General features: G+C 39.8%; 1 protein-coding gene across 2 annotated transcripts; it reads left to right on the top strand.

Annotated features, from left to right (window-relative positions):
• Window positions 1-949: 949 nt before the first annotated feature.
• Window positions 950-22,621, top strand: mapk14b (mitogen-activated protein kinase 14b). 2 transcript variants are annotated; one of them, XM_022201419.2, is made up of 12 exons: window positions 950-1,449; window positions 9,401-9,530; window positions 12,595-12,653; window positions 13,694-13,805; window positions 14,421-14,450; window positions 14,765-14,812; window positions 14,946-15,060; window positions 16,112-16,183; window positions 17,677-17,756; window positions 18,823-18,901; window positions 20,169-20,342; window positions 20,454-22,621. In XM_022201419.2, the coding sequence occupies exons 1-12, from the start codon at window positions 1,331-1,333 to the stop codon at window positions 20,519-20,521; spliced, it is 1,086 nt and encodes a 361-aa protein (XP_022057111.1). In that variant the 5' UTR covers window positions 950-1,330; the 3' UTR covers window positions 20,522-22,621. The 2 variants fall into 2 exon arrangements, with proteins under 2 accessions (XP_022057111.1, XP_022057110.1); XM_022201418.2 differs by lacking the exon at window positions 17,677-17,756 and adding an exon at window positions 18,255-18,334 and having other exon boundaries at window positions 954-1,449.
• Window positions 22,622-23,245: the final 624 nt, after the last annotated feature.

Raw genomic sequence — 23,245 nt, 5'->3', positions numbered from 1 at the left:
TCATCATCGCACACAGTACAAACACTAACACAATGAAATGCAGTTCTGCAGTGTAAAACGTCTGAGTGGAATATCTTTAAGGGCAGTAAGAATGTACTTATGCATATAGTAAATTAATGCAGTATGACTATTTACAGTATGATACAGTCTGAACAAACAGGTTAGTATGAACACAATAAGTATATAAACAAAAAAGACTAAGTAATACAAGTGTGCCAGCTAAATAAAATTGTTCAGATAGATACCTGGAAATACAAATAAATTAATAATGTATTTACATATAATATTTTTAGAACATCTTCTCAGGCAGAATCTGAGTTGCCAGTGAAATCGCAATATGAGGGATAACCTTGAACAGTATTCATTTTTGACAGGTTGATCAATATTTGTACAAAAATTCTGTCACTGAAATAGGAAATGCTCTTTTAAGATGCATTTTTGCTTAAATTTCTTGCACAAAGTTACTTTTGTAAAGTTGAACAGAATCTTTTTTTATATTTTTAAATATCCATTTTGATCCCAATTTTCCCCTGTGGTTGTAGTCTGTATTTTTTAAACAAAGTTCTTCTTGACATTGTGTACTTATTGTCTTCTTTGTGTGTACTTTTTTTCAACATATAAAGCAGTGTGGAGAATACACACAAAGAAATCCCATGTACCTGTACTGTAATGTACCTGTGGAAATGTCAATAAAACTCTGTTCTATTCTATAAATGACAGTATGGACATTATTTGGTTTTGATGTAAATTCATGATGTTTTTTTCCGTCGTGACATGATTACTGACATTAAATCGTTACATCAGATGTACATTTTACCAGGGGAAATATGTTCAGCGGTCGACAGAGGGAGATTCCCACTCGTGTCCACGGTGGTGACGGGATATCCCCCGTTCTCCCAACAGCCACTGATTTCTCGCGAGAAACTGCTTAATTCCGGGAGCGCGCAGTGACGAAGCGACGTGCGCGTCCGTGTTTCCGCGCGCCTAGCAGCAAAGCCAGAACAGAAGAGGGCGAAAAATCCAGCGAGAGCCAAACCGAGCTTCCTGAGCCCAGCGCCTTTTTCTGCGGGAAGTTGTCTCCGGGGCGCTCCACCGTGCACGGAGAGTAGGAGATTTCTGTTTTATTTTTTTCCCTGCACAACTGCAACGAATCTGCACGACTGGGCGGTTTAAGTTTTTGCTCGCTTCACGGCCCCGTCTTCGGCTTTTTGAGTTTTATTGGAGAGGCAGCAGCAGCAGCAGCACACCACGTCGTGCCACACGGGGAGGAGAGAGGGCAGAAGTTTCCGCTGGCTTGTTTTGTCACTGCGGGGCTGGTGAATCCGCAGGAATGTCGCAGAAGGAGAGACCCACTTTCTACCGACAGGAGCTCAACAAAACCGTGTGGGAGGTTCCGGAGCGGTACCAGAACTTAGCTCCCGTCGGCTCCGGCGCTTACGGATCCGTATGGTGAGTAGTTGTTGCAGAGTTCTCTTGAAAGCGCGATTGCACAACGACCGACCGGGTTCCCACCACCCACGGAGGCCCGTCAGAGCTGCCTCTCCCCGGGCTGCTTATCAGGCTGCACAGCCGTGGAGGAAATGTGCCTTTTGTTTATAGTGCGATGGCACACCGCGCACTCTCTTATTATTTAGGCGGGTGGGGATTGTTTTTGTTTTTTGTGCACATTTTTTTTTTACTTTTCTAACACCTGTGTGTGCGTCTAGTTTCCAGGAATCGGCGCGTCCACGGTGAAGTTTAGCTGGTTTGTGTTTATCTGATGGGGAAGGCTGGCATGTCCCTGCTTGCATCATGTCAGTGGAGCTGTGCCTCCTCATCAGATTCTCATTACACAGTGACGGTGTTTTACAAAACACCTCGTCAAAAAAAAAACAATCCCCTTCCACTGGAACAGTATTGTGTTCCTCCCTGGCACTTTTTTACGCATCCGCACATTGCATACATTATGCATTTTCCAGTTGGGTGCAGCCTGCAGAGTACCAGAAGGTCACGTGGTTTTTCGGAAAGTAGGGCCCCCTCGTGCACAGTGAGAGCTTTCTACAGGAGCCCATCCGACCACGATGAGGGTGATGATTACTCTAGAATGATGTCATCCTTTCTCCCGTTGTGGTGCACACATGACTCACAGTCCCGAGGTTAGGTAGTGGCCTCAGCTGGTGACGCCTTCCCGTCATCGCATGCATGGCAACGTACAGTAATTATAACCTCAGTTCATTTCGACCCCACTTTCACATCTTCAGCTATTGGGCATGTGCGTGTGTTTTGCCGTTAGTGATGGGTAAAGCATGACCTGATTTTAAGACATTGGAAGCACCAATGCCATATAAATATACAGTGTACTCATAGAAGATCTGTATTTGATTTTAAATTTGATCGAAAGTGGCTTCATCTTTCCCCAAGTCACCCTGATGCTCCACAGTTTGCGCAACTAACTGCAAATTCTACGATAAAGAAATTTAGTTTAGCATCTAGCAAGAAATACAAAAGACACAGTAAAAGTTCAGTGCAATGTGAACTGTGTTGTGCTGTATGGGCAGTATGAACAGTATAAAGAATGCAGGTCAGCATGCAAAATATATGAATATCAAAGGGTTTAAAAGAAGTTCCTGTAAATGATAGGTAAAGCATGACCTGCATTTCCCCCCCAAGACATTAAATTGATCTACCCATGCCAAATGAATGGCACTAATATATAGTGTCCTCCATAGAAGATCTGTGTGTTTGATTTTAAATTTGCTTGAAAGTGATTTCATCTTTCACTGAGTCACTCTGGTGCACCATAGTTTGCACAACTGAACCTCTACAAATACTAAGATAAAGAAATGCAGTTTAGAATCTAACAAGGAATGGTAAATGGTAGAGCTTTAGGGGCAGTTTGAATGTGCCAATATGAGCAGTGTAAACAGTACAAGTCAGCATTTGAGATACATGAATGTCCAAGGTTTTATATATATATATATATTTATATATATTTACAGAGAATGGTGGGCAAATCATGTCCTGAATTTGTCCTTAAGACACTAAATTAGATCCGCCAATGCCAAATTGAAAGGAACCAGAATATACAGTGTCCTCATAGAAGATTTGTATTTGATTTGAAATTTACTTCAAGGTGGTTTTCTCCTTCCCTGCGTCACTCTGGTGCTCCACAGTTTGCACAACTGCATCTCTTTCTGTCTTATCCTGCTGTCATCTGCAGCTACTTTGAAGTTTCTTTTGATAACTTCCTCCTTAGTTTTCTCTGTATTTGACTATATGTCCAGCCAGAGCAAGGAGATGTCAACTTCTCCTATAGCTTCCAATAAATTCTGGTCCAGTGTATGTCTAAAACCCTTAAGAAGGTATCTGGAAACGTATAAATAACCTCATATAACATCTACTCCAGCATGTCGTGGCTGTGGATCAGCCGGACACATGCGCTCAGTCACTCAGCCAACTAGGTCTTTTTTTGTTGCTGCAATGCTGTCACGGGTCATTTAAATAAGAAAAGCGCACACTGTATGGGGCTTTTAATCATTTTCCTCATCAACCTCTCACTCATACAAAGTATTCCAAAAAAAACAAAACAAACAACAGTACAGTTTTCTCCTTATTTCTGACCTTTGCTCTATTTTTTTTTGAAGAATGTCAGACTTGGAGTAGATCCAGGGTTAGCGTAGAAAGAAAGTTTACAGTGAAGGCTGCTGGCTGAGGTTACACTATGGACTGTGTCTCATGTTATTCACTGTAGGATTCTCAGCAAAGAACCAGTGTGAAATCCATACAGGCCCAGAGGAGTTCATATTTTAAATGAATAACCGCTTTCAGCTCAGTAAAGGGTAATGGTACAAAAACATGGCAAAAAGTGATATCAGTGCTTGAGGTTTCGATGGAAATACAACATTAACTCTCTGGCCTTTAGGAAATAGCATGAGATTTTGCACAAGCCGGTGAAATATTGCTGCCAAATATTATTAAGTGTCTAAATGCAATTTATAATTGATATTGTAGATGTGTCATTGTGATGCAAATTTGAGAGAAAACGATCACCATACGTCACCCAAAACATACTTTTCTTTGCATGAGAAATCTTCAGTCAGTTCCTGTCAGACAGTTTTGCATATCTGCTAATTTAACCTTGTTTTCCTGCTTCCACTAAACATTCCTGTAATTCCTAACATCTTGTTTACATGTTCACATTTTACAAACATGCGGTAATTCACAACTTCAGCTGTTTTTGCCAGATTTTGAAAACCGTATTTTCTGAGCACGATCCCAGATGAGGGTGGATGGTAAACAGCTGTCACGCTTCCACATAAGTGTAGTTGAGTATGAATGTATAATTTGATGTAATTGACTCTGCTCATCTTTCTGTACTGGTTTATGCCACCAGCATGCTATGCATTTTTTTCACCGTTGAAGTCGTAGGCATTTTTCTGAAGAAGAAAGAATTGCATGAGACTCATAATGTTGCACGATCTGGCCATTTCTGGCTGATGCACTTGGTTTTAACCTCAAAAAAACGTGCGCTGACTTCTCAGCTTATGCTCGAAACCAGCAATTTTATGAGTTTAGCTCCAGCATCTGGTCATGTGAGGTCTATGACTGAATGCGTCAGTGATGTCAGAAAAGTGAAACCGTTCATTTTGGTATAAAGTTATGGATTAGGATTTGATCCCCTAAAACTTTTTGGTGTGCAGACATGACGGATGCTCAGATACTTAAAAAAAATGCAACTACTTGTAATTGAATTATATAAGCCCCTTTATTTCAGTCTGTATAAAAGGAAGGAAATGTGTAAACTTCTGACCAATCAACACATCTTAATATATATTAACTATACACTCTGGCATCCCTAAATGTTTTCAGTATACTTGCATGTCGAAGTTAAGTCAAAACAAACATGTAAGGTAGATAAGCTGGGAGTCACGTTCTTTCTTGTTTTGTTCGAAACAAACTGTCGCTGAAATATCTTTGAACTGCAACAAATAAAAAGATACTTTATCATCTATCAAAAAAAAAAAATGAAAGCCTTTGTAGCTTTTCAGACTTCTAAACCTTCCCAGCAGACTTTAGTGGTCCACACAGAATTAGGAGCTGGTTTATCTGGGTGAAGGAGGAGGGATGGTTGAGTGATTTACTTTCATCTGTCTCTCTGTTAGTAGAACAGATTGGGGGGAAAAATCGTGTGCCCTTATGCCTTGCAATAATTTAAGTACTTACCATTAGCCAGGGTATGGAGATTATGAGATTATTGCTCCTGCCATGTGAATATCAGAAACAGGTTATTTTGCACAAATGTCTCAGTAAGCATGGCTGTTTTAACATGGTCGGATAAATACGTATTAACAGACATCACTGAGAACTTGCAGCATTGATTGAATGTTGAGTGTTCATCGTATCAGATGTGTCACGGTGCTTTAGGTCATTCTTTGCATACCCAAACATTGACTGCATCATGATATGCCCAGTGACATACGGTGATTTGTTCCGAGCTACGGGGAAGCTAGGCGATGACTGTGGACGTGGAAGTAATCACATTACTGCTGAACATCTAAAATATGCTCATCATAACTTCTTGTTGTTCTACTGGCCTTTGAGGCCACAGTGTCCTACTGACTCAGTCATCTCCTGTTTAGTTCCTGTCATAAAATCATAAAACAGATTAAAAAATGGCATTGATTGCTGTAGCCCTGTGTCCTCGCTGGTGTTCAGTTCACAATGATAGAAAACAATTTAGATGGACACGTTAGAGTTTCGAGTTGATTTTGTAATTCAGATCAGTCATCCTAAGCCTTTTATGAGCACTGAAAGAAAGAGCAGCTAAATATCCTCTAAGGATTACAGTGTTTTGTTGTTCCCGTCAGAACACACGTATCAGATGGGGTAGTGCAGAATTTGACTATTGTGTCAACTGATGGGGTTGGGCAGGATGGGTTATTATTTCCATTCTTGTTTGACTTGTGTGTGAGTGGGTGGTGCTGTCTGTATAAGGGTTTTATACCTGTTGAGTGAATAATCTGCGTACGGTGCTGGCTCTGAAATCAGATTTTCGTTGCAAATATTGATACCAATTACACAGAGGATAGAAAAATATTACTATATTTTTTTCTGAGTTTTATGAAAGCCAGTATGCTGTTTTTGTCTGAAGATCAGTGATTTACAGTAGATTTACAGTTTACTGTAGTGTTGAAAAGGCATATCCTGAGATTTGGCAGTATATGTCTTTATCAATGTAAATGCACCCTGTCAGACTCTAATACAAGTCTAGTTTATGTATTTGCATGAATGGCTTGGTAGTGAAAAACATAATTAAAGCACCTGTCAGTCTTACTAAAAGCACAACTTATACACCCTGACTCTGGTGTAGAAGATCTTTCCCAAGAATAGGTCACTGAAATACACTGAATTGATGACAAGCCTCTTACTGCAGACATTGCAACAAATCATTTACAACACTTTTGCCTGTTTGCTCACTCTGTCTTGTTTGTCAGCATACTGACTCCTTACTTTCTTGTGAAGCCGGACTCCCAGCACAGCTCGCTGTACGGCCCACAGTTTATGGCCATTTGTTATTGCAGTTCCATTTATTACAGACTAATTGGGTGGTGTATGCTAAAGACTCATCTTGTTTGCCCCACAGATTAGCAGCTGTGTGAAAGACCATGTGTCTTTGTTTTGTCATTTAGCTTTGCAATACTCTCTCTCTACTGAGTATGGGTTTTCCCTGTAGTGATACAGATAAAAGTTGTTCTGCAAGTCCTGGACATAGAGTACACTGGGCGTGGGAGATTATCTCAGTCTTACTGGAAAAAACACACTGCTTATCTTGATGTTCTTATTATGGATGTGTGGCACTCATGGCCATACTCATAGCTCTTTTAGACATATAAAATTATTTCTTTGAGGCTACTATTAGGCTTTATACACTACAATACTGGAATGTGGAGTTCTCAGTCAGTAAAGACCAACAGTTAAGTCTGTTTGTGAAACATGTCCAGAGGAAATGAGTCTCATCCCTTCCAGTAAAAAACTAATATTGACTTCATCTAAACTGTAGACCTTTAACTGAAAGGCCATAAGGCAGCTGAGGACTGGCTCGGTGGTTCAGATTGTTTACTTGTCTTGGATGGATGATTATTGATCGCTCCCTTTGGTGTGTGGTGCAGTTTGTACAAGGAGTTTGACAAAGTTGAAAGAGAGACCCCTCTTTTAAAATGTTGACCCACATCTGTAGACTACAGTGAAAAACAAAAAAATGTGTCAGCACAAAACCTAGCCTGGATATTTTTTTTAAAACTGATTTTGCAATCATCCATTTGTGATGCAGCTTAAGTGATTGACCTGGAAGGAATGTGGTTTATTGTAAGTGGGTTGTGTTTCCTCACAGATGCAGGAAATGCAGCTACGTTATGCTTCTTGAGGAGGCAAAGACCATCTGCCTCTTTCATTCTTTCATTCTCTCTTACAGTGAGCAGTGGTAGAAATCAACTATAAGTGCATTTACCCAAGTTCAGTACTTGAATACATTTTCAAGTTACCGTACATATCTTGAGTTCTCCATTTTCTGCTACTTTGTACTCCAATACAATTCAGAGGCATATAATGCACTTTTTACTCCACTACATTTATTTGATAACTTCTGTTTTCTAAGCATTGCAGTCAATAGTTTAGTATGAAATGTAGTAGATCTCTGATGAGCATATGACATATCAGTAATAATATTTCAACAACATGCATTATTCTATATGTATATTCTGTTCTACATTAGGCTTGATTTATGTGTTGAAACTGCACTGTAGCTTGAGGCACACCTACACAGAAATATAGGAAACCACAACTGTGATTGGCCCACTCAGAAGTAATTTGTTGTTTACACTGCATATTGACTTGTGCCCAGATAATCCCTCTGAATCAAAATGTTAGATGTCGTACGGTGCAATTGTCTCTGGCTTGATCACAATGCAAATAGTCAATATTCGGCCACTGTAGCCATATGCTGTTCATGGTGCTACCAATCCCAGTAGGAACCCAGTTGGTTCACAGGTTTTGTCTTTTTTTCTGGGTTGCAGTAATTTTATAAAAAATTGTTCTGTATTTATTAGCTCCAACTCCAACACAATCTGCTTGAAGTACATGAACAAATTCAACACGGTGTCAAAGAAGCACTACTGCCAGCTAATGGTTTGGCCGTTTTAATGCACAAGCATAAGTGCTCACAGTAAGTGTACATCAACCTTCAGGAGTACTTTTGGTATTTTTGATGCTAAATCTGTTGTGATTTTACTTGTGTAAGAATGTAAATGCATGAAGAGAATGTGAAACCATGTTTCTACACTGTGGAATTGTTACTTTTACTTAATTAAAAGATGTACAAGATCTACTTCTTCCATTTGTGGTGTCCTCAGAATATAATGTACAGTTTATAATAGCATGCTTTTTGCTGTCTATTTTACATAAGTACAGAGCATTTTTCTCTGCCCATGTTTGCAACGCTGTCTTTGTCTGTGTTCTTTTTGCTGCACCTTTTTTTTTTTCTCTCTCTCTTGCATTGCCGTGCGGCGACAATTATGTATTCTGTTACGCCACTGCAATGAAACGATAAACATGATGGATGAGAACCAAAGCAAACTCATGCACACTCAGTTTAAAACAACAGGCATGGAACAGATGCCGAGCAGCTGCTAACTTCAATGTGCTGCAAATTAAGCCATTATGCAAAGAGAAAATGAGGCCACACATGTAATGATCAGATATTTTTACATGTCATTTTTGTGTTTGTTTGTTCCTCTGTGATGCATGATTTTCAAAAACAATTAGCTACAATAATGTAATAAAGTCATAGTAGCGTCTACTGACAGTCAGCCAGCAAGCATTTCTTGAATGAATGAAAACTGATAAATTTCCAAACAGAGCCGCAGTAACAGACTTGCATTGTCTAGTGTAAAGGGTTTTTGGACATTATTTGCTTAGCTAGACACCTGAGGTCAGGTTACGTTTATGTGAGCAACCCCCTGGAACATGTAAACAGCATTAATGTAAAGGAGGAATATTTTGCTGTGTGTGTGCTGACAAACATGTTGCGCTGCTAAATCCATTTCCAGTAAATAGCTCAAGGATTTTCACGCTCCATGCTGCTGTCCCCAGTGCAGCTGATACTTAACAACAGGTTCAGTCATGTTCCCAATACAACCTTAGGCTGCAGAGTATAATAAGAACTGAAACCAAGAGCTCAGTGTTATGCAAGTGTTTGCTTTGTTTACTGGATTGTGGCCGCCTACACAGTCTAGTGTTGGATCTCATTGTCAGTTAAATGAAGGGAAACGCTGGGCTTTTGATATGACAGTTGTTAGTCGCCCGCTGGCATGCGTTTACTTTTAACAATTAACATTTCACCTGTTTCAAATATTGTGTCTTCCAGTTCAGCGTACGATGTGAAGAGTGGCCTGAAGGTAGCGGTGAAGAAGTTGTCCAGACCTTTCCAGTCCATCATCCATGCAAAGAGAACGTACAGAGAGCTGCGGCTGCTCAAACACATGAAGCACGAGAATGTGAGTCACCCGAGTCGCCCTCCACCTCCACCCCTCAGCCTTAAATCTCACCTCACCTCTATACTCTGTTTACATTCTTCTGTAGTTTAGCTGTTTGGAAAAGACTACGTATGTGTGGACATGGAGTTGCACATAAGGTTTGCAGACTGGGTGCTCCCTTGCAGAAGCAGTCTTTGCTCTGCTTCCCTCACTAAATTTTTTGCATGTTTGTAGACTTACAGCTCATAGTGATTGCTGCTTCTCAGATCTGCTTTCAGGAATTTGCAGGAAGACCCACATGACGTGAGGCGATCACGCACAGCTCGTGCTGGAAATTTAGAGCAGAAAATATGTAAACCTATTGATAGGAATAGGCGGAAGCTCAAGATGTTTTGTGATTTCTGCAAGAGTGTCCAAATTCTGAGGCTCAGATTGGACCAAAAGATACCAGTTTTTGCTCACATGGACTCCTTTTGTGATGAACAGAATTGATTGGTAAAATAGGCGGGTGTGTGACTTACCACGTCAGTCTCCATCTGTGTACCGACGCCCTCCATCTGACTATAAAATCCCTCCTGCCTGTGCCACCAAAATGTTAGTAATGGAATAGCAGCAACACGTTCAACAGTCCGTACTTCTGTTAGTTCACATAAGACATCATAAACATGCACATGCTCACCTCATTCTCCAGTTGTGGTTGGTTTGATGCCCTGCTGAAGGAGGTTTTCCCCTGGCAAGCGATCAAATCATTTAGTTACTTGGTGAGGAATGAGTCACCAGAAAGGTTTACAACTGCAGCCCCATCACTGGGTGTGGAGCCTCTTCTGTCAGTGTTATTTTATTGCTGCGCTAGTTATGATTGTTGTCATTTTTTTCTTCAATTATCCTGACAGTGGTTTTAGTTGCCCTCCTACAATCACTGTTTTGGTTTTGATTTTTGTCTGTCTGTGTGTTGCTCCCTCACATGCAGACACTTGCCCACATACGAAACTCGAACTCTTCATGGTTCCCGTGTGCCATTTCTTTCTGCAGCTAACACTTGGACCAAACGGAAATTATATTTTTGTGTTTTGTAATGCCAGTGGCTATGATTTGTCACGCCTTAGTGCAAATAATGTGTTTCTGTGCCTGTGTGGAACCCAGTCACCTGGTGAGTCTTGCATATGTGTGAGTAAGACTGGAAGTTTCTGTTGATGCTGGGGGTATTTATATGTGGAAAAAGAGAGGAAGTGGGCATTGTACAGAGTTTGCTGTTTGTTATTGTAACAGGTAGATAAAAGTATATAGTGATAATAGACATAAGAGAAGTTACTGCCAAGTGACTGGATTCTCTGGGGTCATTAACTGGCAGCTGCCATGAAGTGAAGTTTTAGATGACTCACTCACCGGGGTTGGAAGAAGCTTTAACTTGTAGAAATATGGAAAATCTCAAAGGGGAAAACCCACCAGCAGCAATTAAAGAACAATGTTAGAGCACATATCACTGAAATAAAAGCCCATCTCTGGAAAATTGATTTAATTTACTATGAACAGTATTGTACACGGCTTAATTCCCTTGAAGAACTCATTACGCACACTTGTGGAATTCATGCATTAACTACTCAGCACCTCTAGACACCGTCACGACACACAGGTCGTCAGTCCAATAAAGAACTGAGAGGATGTCATTAATAAAATATCTGATTTGGGATTGCTGCTGCTCAGAGCATGCAGACGTGACTGTGAAAACATGACATCATTTCAGAGCCACTTCTGTTTTCTCTGATTAGAAGCTGATTAGTGCCGGAGTTGGTCAAGCATTATCTAAATGTGCCAACAGCAACAAAACGCAGCTTTTGCTTGCCTACATCTGTTTAGATCAAAGGCTAATAGGAAGGAATGTACATAAGAACGTAGCACGATGGTTGCCAAACCATACTGAAAAAAATCCAAGCCTCCGCATGTTGTGCAAAAGTTCCATATGATAGCAGCTCATGCCAAAACATAATTTGAACTCGCTGTATTTAAGTCCATGCATGCTGAGTGGAACACTCACGCAGCTTTACTTTTTCTAGCTCCCCCGTTTACTGTTCTGATTTCACTGCTAGAACAGCTTGAACATTTTTAAGCAGTTTTGGAATTAGTGTTGCACAGTGGACTGGCACTGCCACTGAAATACCTCCGTGCATTCATTTGAAAACAGGTTTTATATGGCACCAGGATTATGTAGGATTATACAGAATCAGTGCCTATATCACTGTGCTGAATAAAAGATGCTAGTGTCGCATTGAAATGCCAGTCCGATAAAGATTCATCCCATATAGCAGTCCTCCCAATAGGAAAAGCACAAATCTGTGCTTTTTTTATGCATAAATCCTCAGTGATTTAATACCTGCTATGGTTTAGATAGAGAGGGATTCTGTGTTTTGCTCATGCTGTTGCCAGGAGACTCCCCAGGTTTGGATTTCGGAAAGCCTGAGTGGACCAATCAGCCGTTTGTTGTGGCTCCAGCCCACCAATCAGCTGTGGTTTTGAGTCCTGTGTGGGTGGGCTGCTCCAGTGTTTTCAGATTACCTATCCACCTCAGTCTCTCCCTGGGCAGGGAGGGGGCGGGCGCAGGCTTGGCACTCAGTTTCCTCTCTGCCAGAGTGTCGACATGTATGCAGATTGTTCTGAGATGTGTTTTGTCTTTGACCTGATTTTCTTTGAGAAAATGTCATCAATGTATATTTTCTTTTGACCACATCATAAACCTCCTTTACTAAATTCACTTTGCCATGTTTGCTGCTGAAATATTGTCCATCGTGGTTTTTACCACTTTCTTTTATGTGAAATCAGTAGCTAAAAAAGAGCACATGGATGACCTAGTGTACATCACCTAATTTAATTTAGGTAGCTAGGATGGGAATACAGAGATGTCTTGTTCTGCTACATAAGATTAAACTTTAACATTCCAAAAATGGATGATATGATCTTAAATTCTATAGATATGCCTTGTGGATTATCAGTTTGTTGTCCTTATTGACACACAAGCTAGACAGCTTGCATGTTTATATTTAAAAAGTAATCATTTCTAACTTTCTGACCTTTTCTTTTTTCTCTTCAGGTGATTGGTCTATTAGATGTTTTCACACCAGCCACAAGCTTGCAGGAATTCAATGATGTGTAAGTCGCTCTTTGTCTCCTCCTCATTCATGTCTTAGTTTTTTTTTTTCTCTGTCTCTCTGCTTTCTCCTCATTCATTCTTTCAGCCTGTTTCTCTGCCTCCCTTCTGTCTCAGCCCCTACTGCTTTGCTACTAACACAATATAACCATTCATGTCAGCAGATGATTAACACCGTAGCAAAACTAGCAATACTGCAGCTCATAACTTCATGCGAGGCCAAAGCATGGTGAGTTACACCAAGGTGAATGGAGGGTGAACACGTGCGCTTGGGCACATCACAGCTAGTCTCCATGGTAACAGCCATCTGGCAGTCTCTGGGGGTACTGTGTGTGTGTGTGTGTGTCTGTGCGTGCAGAATACTCAATCAGCGTCCTTGAATTCTCTGCATGGTCTGGCGTCATCAGCATGTTGCACATTTGTGGAAATGTGAGACGAAGCTACAAATGCACACAGACACACACGCTGAAGTTGCACAATAGTTAAAGATGCAGCACTTGGCTTTCATGTGACCAGCAAACAACACAGAAACATACTGAAAACAGACTTTATAGTGCAGGAAGAAATGATGCTTTCACATGAGTCAGTGGCTTGCCAGTAAGTAGTCTCTTGTTATGGAATAAAGTGTGATCCAGTAGGTATGCCACAGAGAGACTTCGCACTGTATTCATCTAAAGTGTTTGCGCTATAAAAATTCTAGTATTAACAAGATAGAAATTCATTTTTTTCCTGCTCTCTTTTTGACAGTAGTTTCTTCTCCATTTTGGTTTCATTAAAATGCACAAGTTAGGCATGAACCATCAGTTACACATAATTGTAATGTACACAACTTCTAAATGTTTAGTATTATTAGTATTGCTGACACTGATAAGTGATTTTAATTAAAAAAAAACAACAACATAACAAACTCAAAAGTGCTTCACAAATTATACCACAATAAGCAAAAGTGAAAGAACCTATAAAAGTGTCAAACTTTAATTAAGCAAAGCTGCAGATAATAAAGAAGACAGCAGTAGAGGCTGATTGGTTGTGTGATTTGCAGGTACTTGGTGACGCACCTAATGGGTGCAGACCTCAACAACATTGTAAAGTGTCAGAAGCTAACTGATGACCACGTCCAGTTCCTCATCTACCAGATCCTCAGAGGCTTAAAGGTCGGTGAACTTCTAACTGCATCAGGATTTTTACACAATGCTGAGGCTGCTTCATTAGACTGACTGAAGTTAGAAAATTAAATCTTCCTTTGCAGTGATATTGAAAACAAAATATTCTTTTGTTGTGAAGATGCACAAAGATGCTGGAGTTGAATTGAAACTGTTACTGTTTGGTTTAACTTTTGGGCCTTAAATTTGATTAAGTTTGTTGAAACTTTTCCTGTAATCGCTTGAAGTTATGGTGCTTGGCCATAAGCTCTATGTTGACACCTTTGACATAGTGACCTCAGTAAAGATCAATTTCTATGTATCTGTTTCTGTAAATCATTTCTGATAGGATGCAGTACGTGATATTTCTCACCATGATTGTATAGTTTGCTGCACCCCTTTTTGTAATACATTAGCTCTTATTTCTCTTTCTCATTGATCATTTCTGTTAATAAAGCAGTTTTTCATTATTGTACTGACTAGGTGTAAAAAGAAAACAAACATTAGTGAACTGTGATTAAACTGCAAACTACTTAAATTAATGGCAAAAAACCTTTCAGTTGCATTGTTTCCAAAGGAAAAGTTGAAATACCTTTAATCATGGTCGTTTTTGTTTTCCCTCCACAGTACATCCACTCTGCAGATATCATCCACAGAGTAAGTGATGGCGCTGCTGAATTTGTAAATAAACTGAAGTTCTGAAGATTAAACCAGTTCCTTTTGACCGAATAATACGGGACCTGTGCTGATTAAACATGTTGTAGTGGTATCAGTTTCAAGGCCTCTTTAATGATGTCATTTCTTATCGGACTGCCAAAACAATACATGGCTCATTTTTTCCTTGGTGCTTCCTTTACACATGAAGTGGAAAAATATCTGCTAGTGATTTTCAGATTGATGTCAGCTGGATACCTCTGTGTTGCTTCTGTTTTCTTATCTTTACTTCTGCCTTTCTCTTTCAATTCCTTCAGGATTTGAAGCCTAGTAATCTGGCGGTGAATGAAGACTGTGAGCTCAAGGTGGGAAACCTTTGATTCAGATACAAGGTTCACTGAATGTCAAGCACCTTATAAGAAGATGGAAGTTGTTCAGTCAAATACGCAGTCTTGTCATCTTTACTTGCCCAGCATGTAAAATTATTTGCTCCCTCAGATTCTGGACTTTGGTTTGGCGCGGCACACAGACGATGAAATGACAGGATACGTAGCCACCCGATGGTACCGAGCCCCAGAGATCATGCTCAACTGGATGCACTACAACATGACCGGTACGTACACAGACATTCAGTCATACCATTTTGAGACCACAGCTTAATGTAACTTTACGTCATGTGCAATTTCCCATAATTGAAGTTGTGTTGAAATGGCTTGGTGACATCTGTGTGTTCAAGGTTACTGTAATTCAAGAAGTTCAGCGTGCAATTTGACAAAAAAGGTTGAACCATAATGCGAAAACGAACCATTTTCTGTTTTTATTTGCAGTACAGAGCTGAAATTAAAACTAAACAGAATTTCACCAGATATATTTAGCTTTTTCCGCTGTGGAAAATTATGAGGGCAATTTTAGAGAAACTAGGGCAGCTTTTCGATTTCCTGGTGGAGTCAACATAACATTTAGGGCCTTTTTCATGCTGTGTATCCTGAGTCAAAGAATCCAAAGAAGACATTTGCCTTGTTGGATGTCATTTGTTTCTCCCTTACATAGCTTTTAAGTGTTTAAATGGCCAAATCAATTTGTGTGGGCTTATATTGTGCAAGCAGTTTTCAGACCCTGGTGAATGGTAGGAAAAAGCTAGTGCTCCCCCTCTTTGTATTTAGACTTTTTTTTTTTTTTTACCACCAAATGACAGGTATAGTTTTTTTCTTGAGAGCTTCTTTATCTTGCCAACTGAACTGAATGTTTTTTTCATTATTCCCAGAGAAATTAATTTTCCATTTAACGATCAGTGTCATAGAAGATGAGCACTTTCAAATGAAACAAAGGCTCACTGCTCTGTGCTTTCTCTGCAAATGTAAAACGGAAAACTAATTCAGCTCTTTCAGTTTTGCAAATTAACAGGATATTGTCACAAAACTGAAGTCGCATCTTATCAGCAAGCAGTGCGTGTTTAAAATTGGAAATGGCAAGCTTTGCATTTTTGAATTCGCCACAAGCACAGAGCATTACAGCATGAGACAGTTGATTGTTAGATTCCCATGTGAATCTCACAGGTAGCCAAAGTGGTCTTTGTTGTGCTGCTGAAAAGCTTCAGCTTTCTACTGAACTTTGGAAATATTCATCATGCTGAATGCTTCACTTTATCTGTTTCCATTGAATAGTGGATATCTGGTCGGTGGGCTGCATCATGGCTGAGCTGCTTACAGGACGGACGCTCTTTCCTGGAACAGACCGTATCCTTCCACCCTACCGTGCATAAATAGCACTGCCTCTTATAGTCAACCTATAGGTTGACTATAAGACATAGAAGAAGCACTACATGAATGCAATCGGCTTGTTTTGTGCAGAAGTATAATTGCAAGAATATTGTTTTCAGCCGCACTGCCAGGCTATCAGAGTGGCTGTTGCAACTGTGCTGCACACACACTCGTGTGGAGTTGGAGTCTCCTGTGATCTATGACTCAGCGCTGCCCACTTTTGTCTCTACTGCTTTTCCACGATACAGTACACCTTCCTGTTTCCCTCCTACAAAGCTACCCTTATGCAGCAGTAGCGCATTCAGATGATTTAATACAAAAACACAGAAAACTACAGTAATTAGGACACACAGTTTCAAATATAGAACTTGGCACGCTCTGGTAAAGTCATGGTGATGTTAAAAATCCAAAGCTTCATTGAGATTGTTGGACAATGTATTTGTGATTTCTGCTCTGAATAATCAGTCAGCCCATCCTCTCCTTCCCTGCATGCCCTTTGTGTGTGTCTGTGTTTGAATGTATGTTATTTAACCAAATCTAAATTACTCTGAAAAGCGGTGGAGCTACCCACCTACAAAGCACAGGTGAATACACTGTAGTCTTACTGGTTAAGCTCCTTTTACCCGTTTGAGTGAAAGCTGATCTTTGCACATGTGTGCAGTGGGTGGAAGCAAAAGTGAGCTCTTGTATTGTTTTATACTTTTGCACGCTACAAATACAGGTATTGTATATTTGCGTATTTCTGCAAAGATAATCAGGATTAAAAACACTCCTATGTCGTCCTTATTGAGATTTCAAAATGTAAACAAAAAATCTGCTGCACTTATATGTGGTAATGTCAGGTGGAGTTGAAGCAGTTTTCTTTAAAAGTAGTAGTTCACCTGCAGGCATTTATGAATGAAATCATGAACTCTGGAGACAAAGCTTCAGAGACAAAAGCTGATGCTTTAGTAGAGAATGTGAAAGCTTTGCTGAATGAAACATGGAGGAAACTTTCACAACAGTTTGAACCTGAGTCAATGCACAAATGCAGTCAAACAGTTCTGCATGCTAAATACTGAAATATTACAACCTGTGGTCTGTGATGAAGCCACTGTTGAGTGTTCAAATACTTGTCTTCGAACCCCCAAATTTGAGACTTTTTGTGTAATTTTGTGCTTGTGCTGCATTTCCCCCCAACTGCTTTAATGTTTTATTAGCCCATGCAATACCTCTGAGATGTTGTAACGTGGTCACGTTAAGTCATGTGGTAGTTATGAACTTGTGAGTACTGGATTGTTTGTTTCATCCTTTTTAATGTATTTTGTCACTATCATGAAAACTCCATGGTGTAACACAGGGCACATTTAAGTTGGTAATAACATGATTTGCTCTTTTTTTTTTTTAAATGACAGCTTTGTCTGTTGCAGCTCTCATCCTTTTTATCCAAAGCCCTCCATCCCTTCTGTTTTCCTTCATGTGTGTGGTAGACATTGATCAGTTGAAGCGTATCATGGTGCTCGTCGGAAAACCGGGGGACGAGTTCATGATGAAAATGTCCTCGGAGGCTGTGAGTGTCAAGTACCATCCCACCCGGTTTTGCTGCACTGCCCCTTCTGCTTGTTTTTGTGTTGCACACTGAAAAGTTAGACGGTTTTATGCTCTGTGGTGATGCTACTACTTCTTAGCTGCACCTGTTTTTGCTCTGAAATGGGTGTTTTCTTAATGGCTTTATTTGCACTTGAGCACAAGGCTTTTTTTCCACTTCTTTCTAGCATGTACCTCTAGAGTCCTACTGATCTCTGTATGACGGTAGCAGGACCTTGTGCGTTACAGGATCCATAAATCTGTTATTGTAAGCTATAGTCGGTCAACGATTGCTTTATATTGAAGCTCAGAAACTGTCTTTTCCCCTCTTACATCATCTTCATCCTCACCCCTGTGTGTGTTCCCCGCCCTTTTAATCTGCCCCTACCTGCCCTCCCCCATACATAAACTCTCCTAACCACCCATGCTCTTTGACGTGCTGACCTCCATGTTATGATGCCCCTTGACTCGGATGCTATAGATATAAACCAGCTGCAGCAGATAATGCGCCTGACGGGAACACCCCCGGCCTCCCTCATAAGCAGGATGCCCAGCCATGAGGTGAGCCACGTTCCCTTCGTCTTCCCACGTGCCCCCGGCTCTCCCCACCCCTCAAATGGAATCGGGGCCTAGCCAAAGCCGCCCACCAGCCAATACCCACAGAACTGTTTACCTTTGGACTGGATTGTTGAAATGTTTCCCACCAGTTCTTTTCTGCATACTAGCCTCTGCTCTCACTCCACGTATTCCCTGTTTCCTCTCTGACTCACCATGCTTGTCACAGTGAGGCTTTGCCAGTGTATTCTGATGAGCTATCCGTTTCATTGGTAACGTGTCTTGACTCTGAAAAGTAGGGCACAATTTTTGTATAATTAGTGTGAATTGGCTGTTAATTAAAGTGCTTGAAATGGAGGGATGCATTGGATGGTTTGCACCAGGCAAATTTAGGAAACCATTAGAGTTTGAACATGTTTTGAATTCTCAGTTGTAGCTTTTTAAAGACGGCGTTTTTTTTAAACATCTTTTACAGTTTTGCTTTTCTTCCACAGGCGAGGAACTACATCAACTCACTTCCCCACATGCCCAAGAGGAACTTTGCTGATGTGTTTATTGGTGCCAATCCTCTTGGTAAGTTCTCTTTAAATCGTCATGCTATAGCTGTACTACTCCCGCTTCACTGAGGCCCTCTAGTGGTATCAGGAAGACATTGTATTTTTATGTGTTTGTTTTTTTGATGAGATTACATGTTAAATCCTCCATTATGTAAAAATACTGGATATAGCTGTGCAATAACACAGGTCTAGCATCTTGTTGGGCGGCTTTCTCACATCCATAGTTCATTTGCTGTGACCTAATGAGGTCATGCAGACTGATGGTAAGTCATTGATTAGACAGTTAAGGCAGTCGTCATCCTGTATCATCAGCACCACATCCGGAAGCGTTTGGGGAAATGACAGCAGGTTATGTAACACTTAAATGCTTCATATAACCTGCGGTCTAACCCAGGTTTGCATATTTATGTTTCTAATGTCTTAAAAGTGCTGAAAGTATCACTAGTATTTTTTAAGTCATTTTTTTGGCCTTATTTGATGAGTAAAGTTGGAAAGGCAGACGGGAAAGTAGGGAGAAGAGTGGGGGGAAGACATGCAGTAAATAATGGAGCTGTTTTCATTCCAGCATTATTTGCCTTTCTTATTTTGTATGTATGAAGGTAGCATTGTTCCTTTATTTGATATTACTATTGCTTATTATTTTTGGTTGCGCTTTTTTTTTGTTTTTTTAATGTGTGTGTTCTGTAATGTTGTGTTAACATTGGAATTATTACCGGAACACCTTGACAAATAGGCTGAAGTGCCTACATTCAAAGTAAGGTGATTCAATTAAAAAGGAGCCTTTTTCTCCTGTTTTTATTAAAAGTAGGCTATTTGAAAATTGTCTGTAATAATTGATTTTATCGACTGAAATAAAACATTTTTTGATGCTCGATGTTTCAGCTTTCTTACCTATCCCTCGCTAATGTCAAATTCTGTTAAGCCATTTTCTTTCATATGACAAATGAACTCCACCAGAGTGTGCTTGGAGGTGAATCAACATGTTTTCAAAAAGTCTCGGTCTGGTTGTTTGACTGACAGTTTTAACACCCCCCTAAGCAAGCCACACGAAGTCGGCAAACACACATGGGTGTTTTTTAACTGAACCAAACGTATAAGGTGTGAATGCACCATCAGAAAAGGACTAATTTTTAGATGGGTATTTCTAGCTGAATAAATGACACGTTGTCCTTATCAACCCTTTCTACCAGTAGCTTTCCAGAAAAACAAACAGCTCTCTTTTGTTCTGTGCTGCACCTTCTCTCATTCTCACTCTGCTCTCCTTTGTTGCTGCTGTGATGTAGCAGTGGACTTGCTGGAAAAAATGCTGGTGCTGGACACAGACAAGCGGATCACAGCGTCTGAAGCTCTGGCCCACTCTTACTTTTCTCAGTACCACGATCCAGACGACGAGCCTGAAGCCGAGCCGTATGACCAGAGCTTTGAAAGCCGGGAGCTGGAAATTGAGGAGTGGAAGAGTAAGTTTGCAATTTGTGGGTCCTTGGGCCAGAACAGTTTGGTGGAAAGCACGTTTATTTAAGCTGTGTTTTCAGTATGATGATAACTAATTGTCATGTTATTTTTCTCAGAATTAACCTACGAAGAGGTACTCAGCTTTGAGCCGCCATCGTTTGATGGAGACGAGATGGAATCTTGAGGAGGAATCGCCTTTTCTTCCATCTTTTTGTTTTCCAAGAAACACTCTTCAAGAACTATCAGTCTCATGCGACTATCCACCACTTTCCTCACACACGCGCACAACCATGACATTCAAGTGCCTGCCATCATTCATATCTGGGGGACGTTGCGATATCAGGGAAAAAAAAAAAACTTGACATCCTGTTCATACCGTCCCCTGCTTTGCTGTTTTTTGTTACTTTGCATCCCAGTGTGCTGAGGCAAACTTTAATTCTTCTTATTTTTAGTAAATATTTACCTCAAACATTAAATGTTTAGATGGTGCCCTCTATTTGACTCCCACACTAAAAAAGCATCAGCATCTTCAGGCAAACTGGACAAATCCAACTGCTGATATGTGTTTTTAAAACGTTTTACTACCTGATAATTAATCCAGGACAAAAAGTACAATTCGGAAAAGTTTTAAACCACAATGTTTCTAAAGTCTATCTTTCCTCCACACATTAAATTTAATATTTCTACATCTAGTGCATAGAACTGTGTAGAAATTACATCAAACAGTATTTGTACATAAATATTTCAGGCAAAACAGTTACCATATGTGTAAAATAGAGTTCATTTGCTGAGAACACACTTCAGCTGATCCCTCTGACAGTATGAATTTTATTACTAGAGTTTATTCTAAGATGGCATATTAAAAGATGCTGTATGTAAGTTATTGCAGGCGTGTTTCTGATAAAATATGTACAATATTCACCTCAAGATGGACAATTCGAGGCTTCATATTTCTTATTGTTGGATTTGTAGGTTTACAGTGTCCTTATTTTAAAACCGAAATGTCAGTTTGGAGAATGTTGCTTTCATATCCGTTTCACCTAACATTTTAAGTTCCCAGTGCTCCTCTCCTGGTCTTTTCTCAGCACTTCTGTTTTTCAGATGAATGTTTTTAGCAAACGGCCACCAACCTCCAGTATCACCACAGCATGATGAAGCCAGGTTTGGCTTATTAGTTTATTTAAAATTTGATGTTTTCCATCACAACATCAACTGACAATGTAATTTAATCATATTGCATTTATATAAACCACAGTACTATTAATGTTTATTGAATGTTTGGGGCACCGATTGGCCCTGTATTTATGATCTTTTCTTATATTGTTTGTATATCAATGTGAAAGAGAATATTATTTGTCAGAATTTAAGGTTGTTTTTATTATTTATGGAGAGCTTATTGTATCTGAATCCAAATGTATCGTCAAAAATGTCATGCGTCACTTGAGCCACGGTGACTGCAGTTACAGCTTGTGTATCTGGGCTAAGAATGTTTTTTTGGACATTGTGGAAAACCATATGGTTTCAAACCGGTTTGACCAGCTCTGCTTGTTTTGCAGTTGTTCTGAGTTTTGAATTTTTCGACAGTTGCTGAAATTGTATTTATCTCCGTGTGTTCCCTGACGTACTGCCCTCTAAATGAGCCTGTTTACAAAAACATCGGTCGTAAACGTATCCAGACATTCAAGCAAAATCTGCATCATGAATAAGCCACCATATACATCGAGCAACAAACCACTAAAACTGTAGAATCCTATTTATAAAACAATGTCGTCTTTTTTTTAGTGTGAACCGTTTTGGAAATCAAACACATACAAGCTGTATCCTCAGTTGCTCTGGCTGCGTCAACCAAACAATATCAGATGTCAATTTCATTTTGCAACTACTTTGTTTAATGTAGTGCTCTTTTTTTTTTTTTTTTTACTCTTCGTGTGTTAAATCAAGATTTGATGTTATTCTGTGATATTGATTGTTTTATGAGCAGCACTCGAACCGTATTGTTCATTTGAATAAAGGTAGCAGGGCACATGTTTGCGGGAAAGAGTGTACGTTTACCCACTGGATGCTAAAGGGCAAAGCCGAAGCCTCACAGTTTGTCATTTTTAGAACAATTGCATCAATTAGAATATTTATCTCGTCCATATCCCAATGTCGATAATTTGGTTGTGTTTGCTTTGCCTGAGATGTGTTCATATTTTTTTCACTATGTTCTTGACCACAACAGCAGGCCACCTGTAAATACTGCCATTAGAAAAATAAAGGCTACTATTTTTCAACGCTAAAGCAATTTACGTTGTATTGTGATGAATTTTAGCTGTCACCACAGGAGGGCAACATAGCACAAGTGAAGCAGAGCCTCATATCTACTGCACTATACCGTGTACTATAAACTGGAGCTCCTGTTCTTTTTATCTCAATTCTGAGACTGAAAATGATCGACTGTATCGTCCACTCAAAATGAACACCGTTAAATAAGGAAGTAGTGTTCAGCTTTACATCAAATCCTGCTTTATGCTGTTAGTTTCAGAAGGCAATGCACATTATATTGTATTGATTTAAAATAGCTGCTGGCAACTCAAAATAATGAGTAATATGAGTGTCTGAAAAGCCCAATTTACTTAAGTACTGCATTTTATATATGGAGTAATGGAACAAGGAAGTGATTACGGGCTAGGGACTTGGGGTAAAGCAACTAAGATCCAAAATATATCTATAAATATAACATCAGTTTATAGTCAACAAATACCCAGGCTAAATAATTTGTGATTTCTGACACGCATATGCACAATTGTTGATGCTAATATGTTAATACACAACAACAGAATCAAAGGTGTCAGGTAGAAGTTGTTCGCCCAGCAAGAAAAGGTTGAATAAATAAGTATACTGAAAAATGAATAAAAAAAAAGTTTCA

This window comes from Acanthochromis polyacanthus, chromosome 5 (genome assembly GCF_021347895.1).
Source record: "Acanthochromis polyacanthus isolate Apoly-LR-REF ecotype Palm Island chromosome 5, KAUST_Apoly_ChrSc, whole genome shotgun sequence".
NCBI classification, from domain to species: Eukaryota; Metazoa; Chordata; class Actinopteri; family Pomacentridae; genus Acanthochromis; species Acanthochromis polyacanthus.
The sequence above is the reverse complement of the archived record's forward strand: the minus strand, read 5'-3'. Positions and strand labels throughout refer to the sequence as shown.

What these genes read in the sequence shown, in the direction of transcription:
- mapk14b (XM_022201419.2), top strand. Translation starts at nt 1,331, where the DNA reads ATGTCGCAGAAGGAGAGACCCACTTTCTACCGACAGGAGCTCAACAAA. An exon ending in GATGCACTACAACATGACCG is followed by an intron (nt 15,061 to 16,111) that starts GTACGTACACAG and finishes TCCATTGAATAG; the next exon opens with TGGATATCTGGTCGGTGGGC. An exon ending in TATTGGTGCCAATCCTCTTG is followed by an intron (nt 18,902 to 20,168) that starts GTAAGTTCTCTT and finishes GCTGTGATGTAG; the next exon opens with CAGTGGACTTGCTGGAAAAA.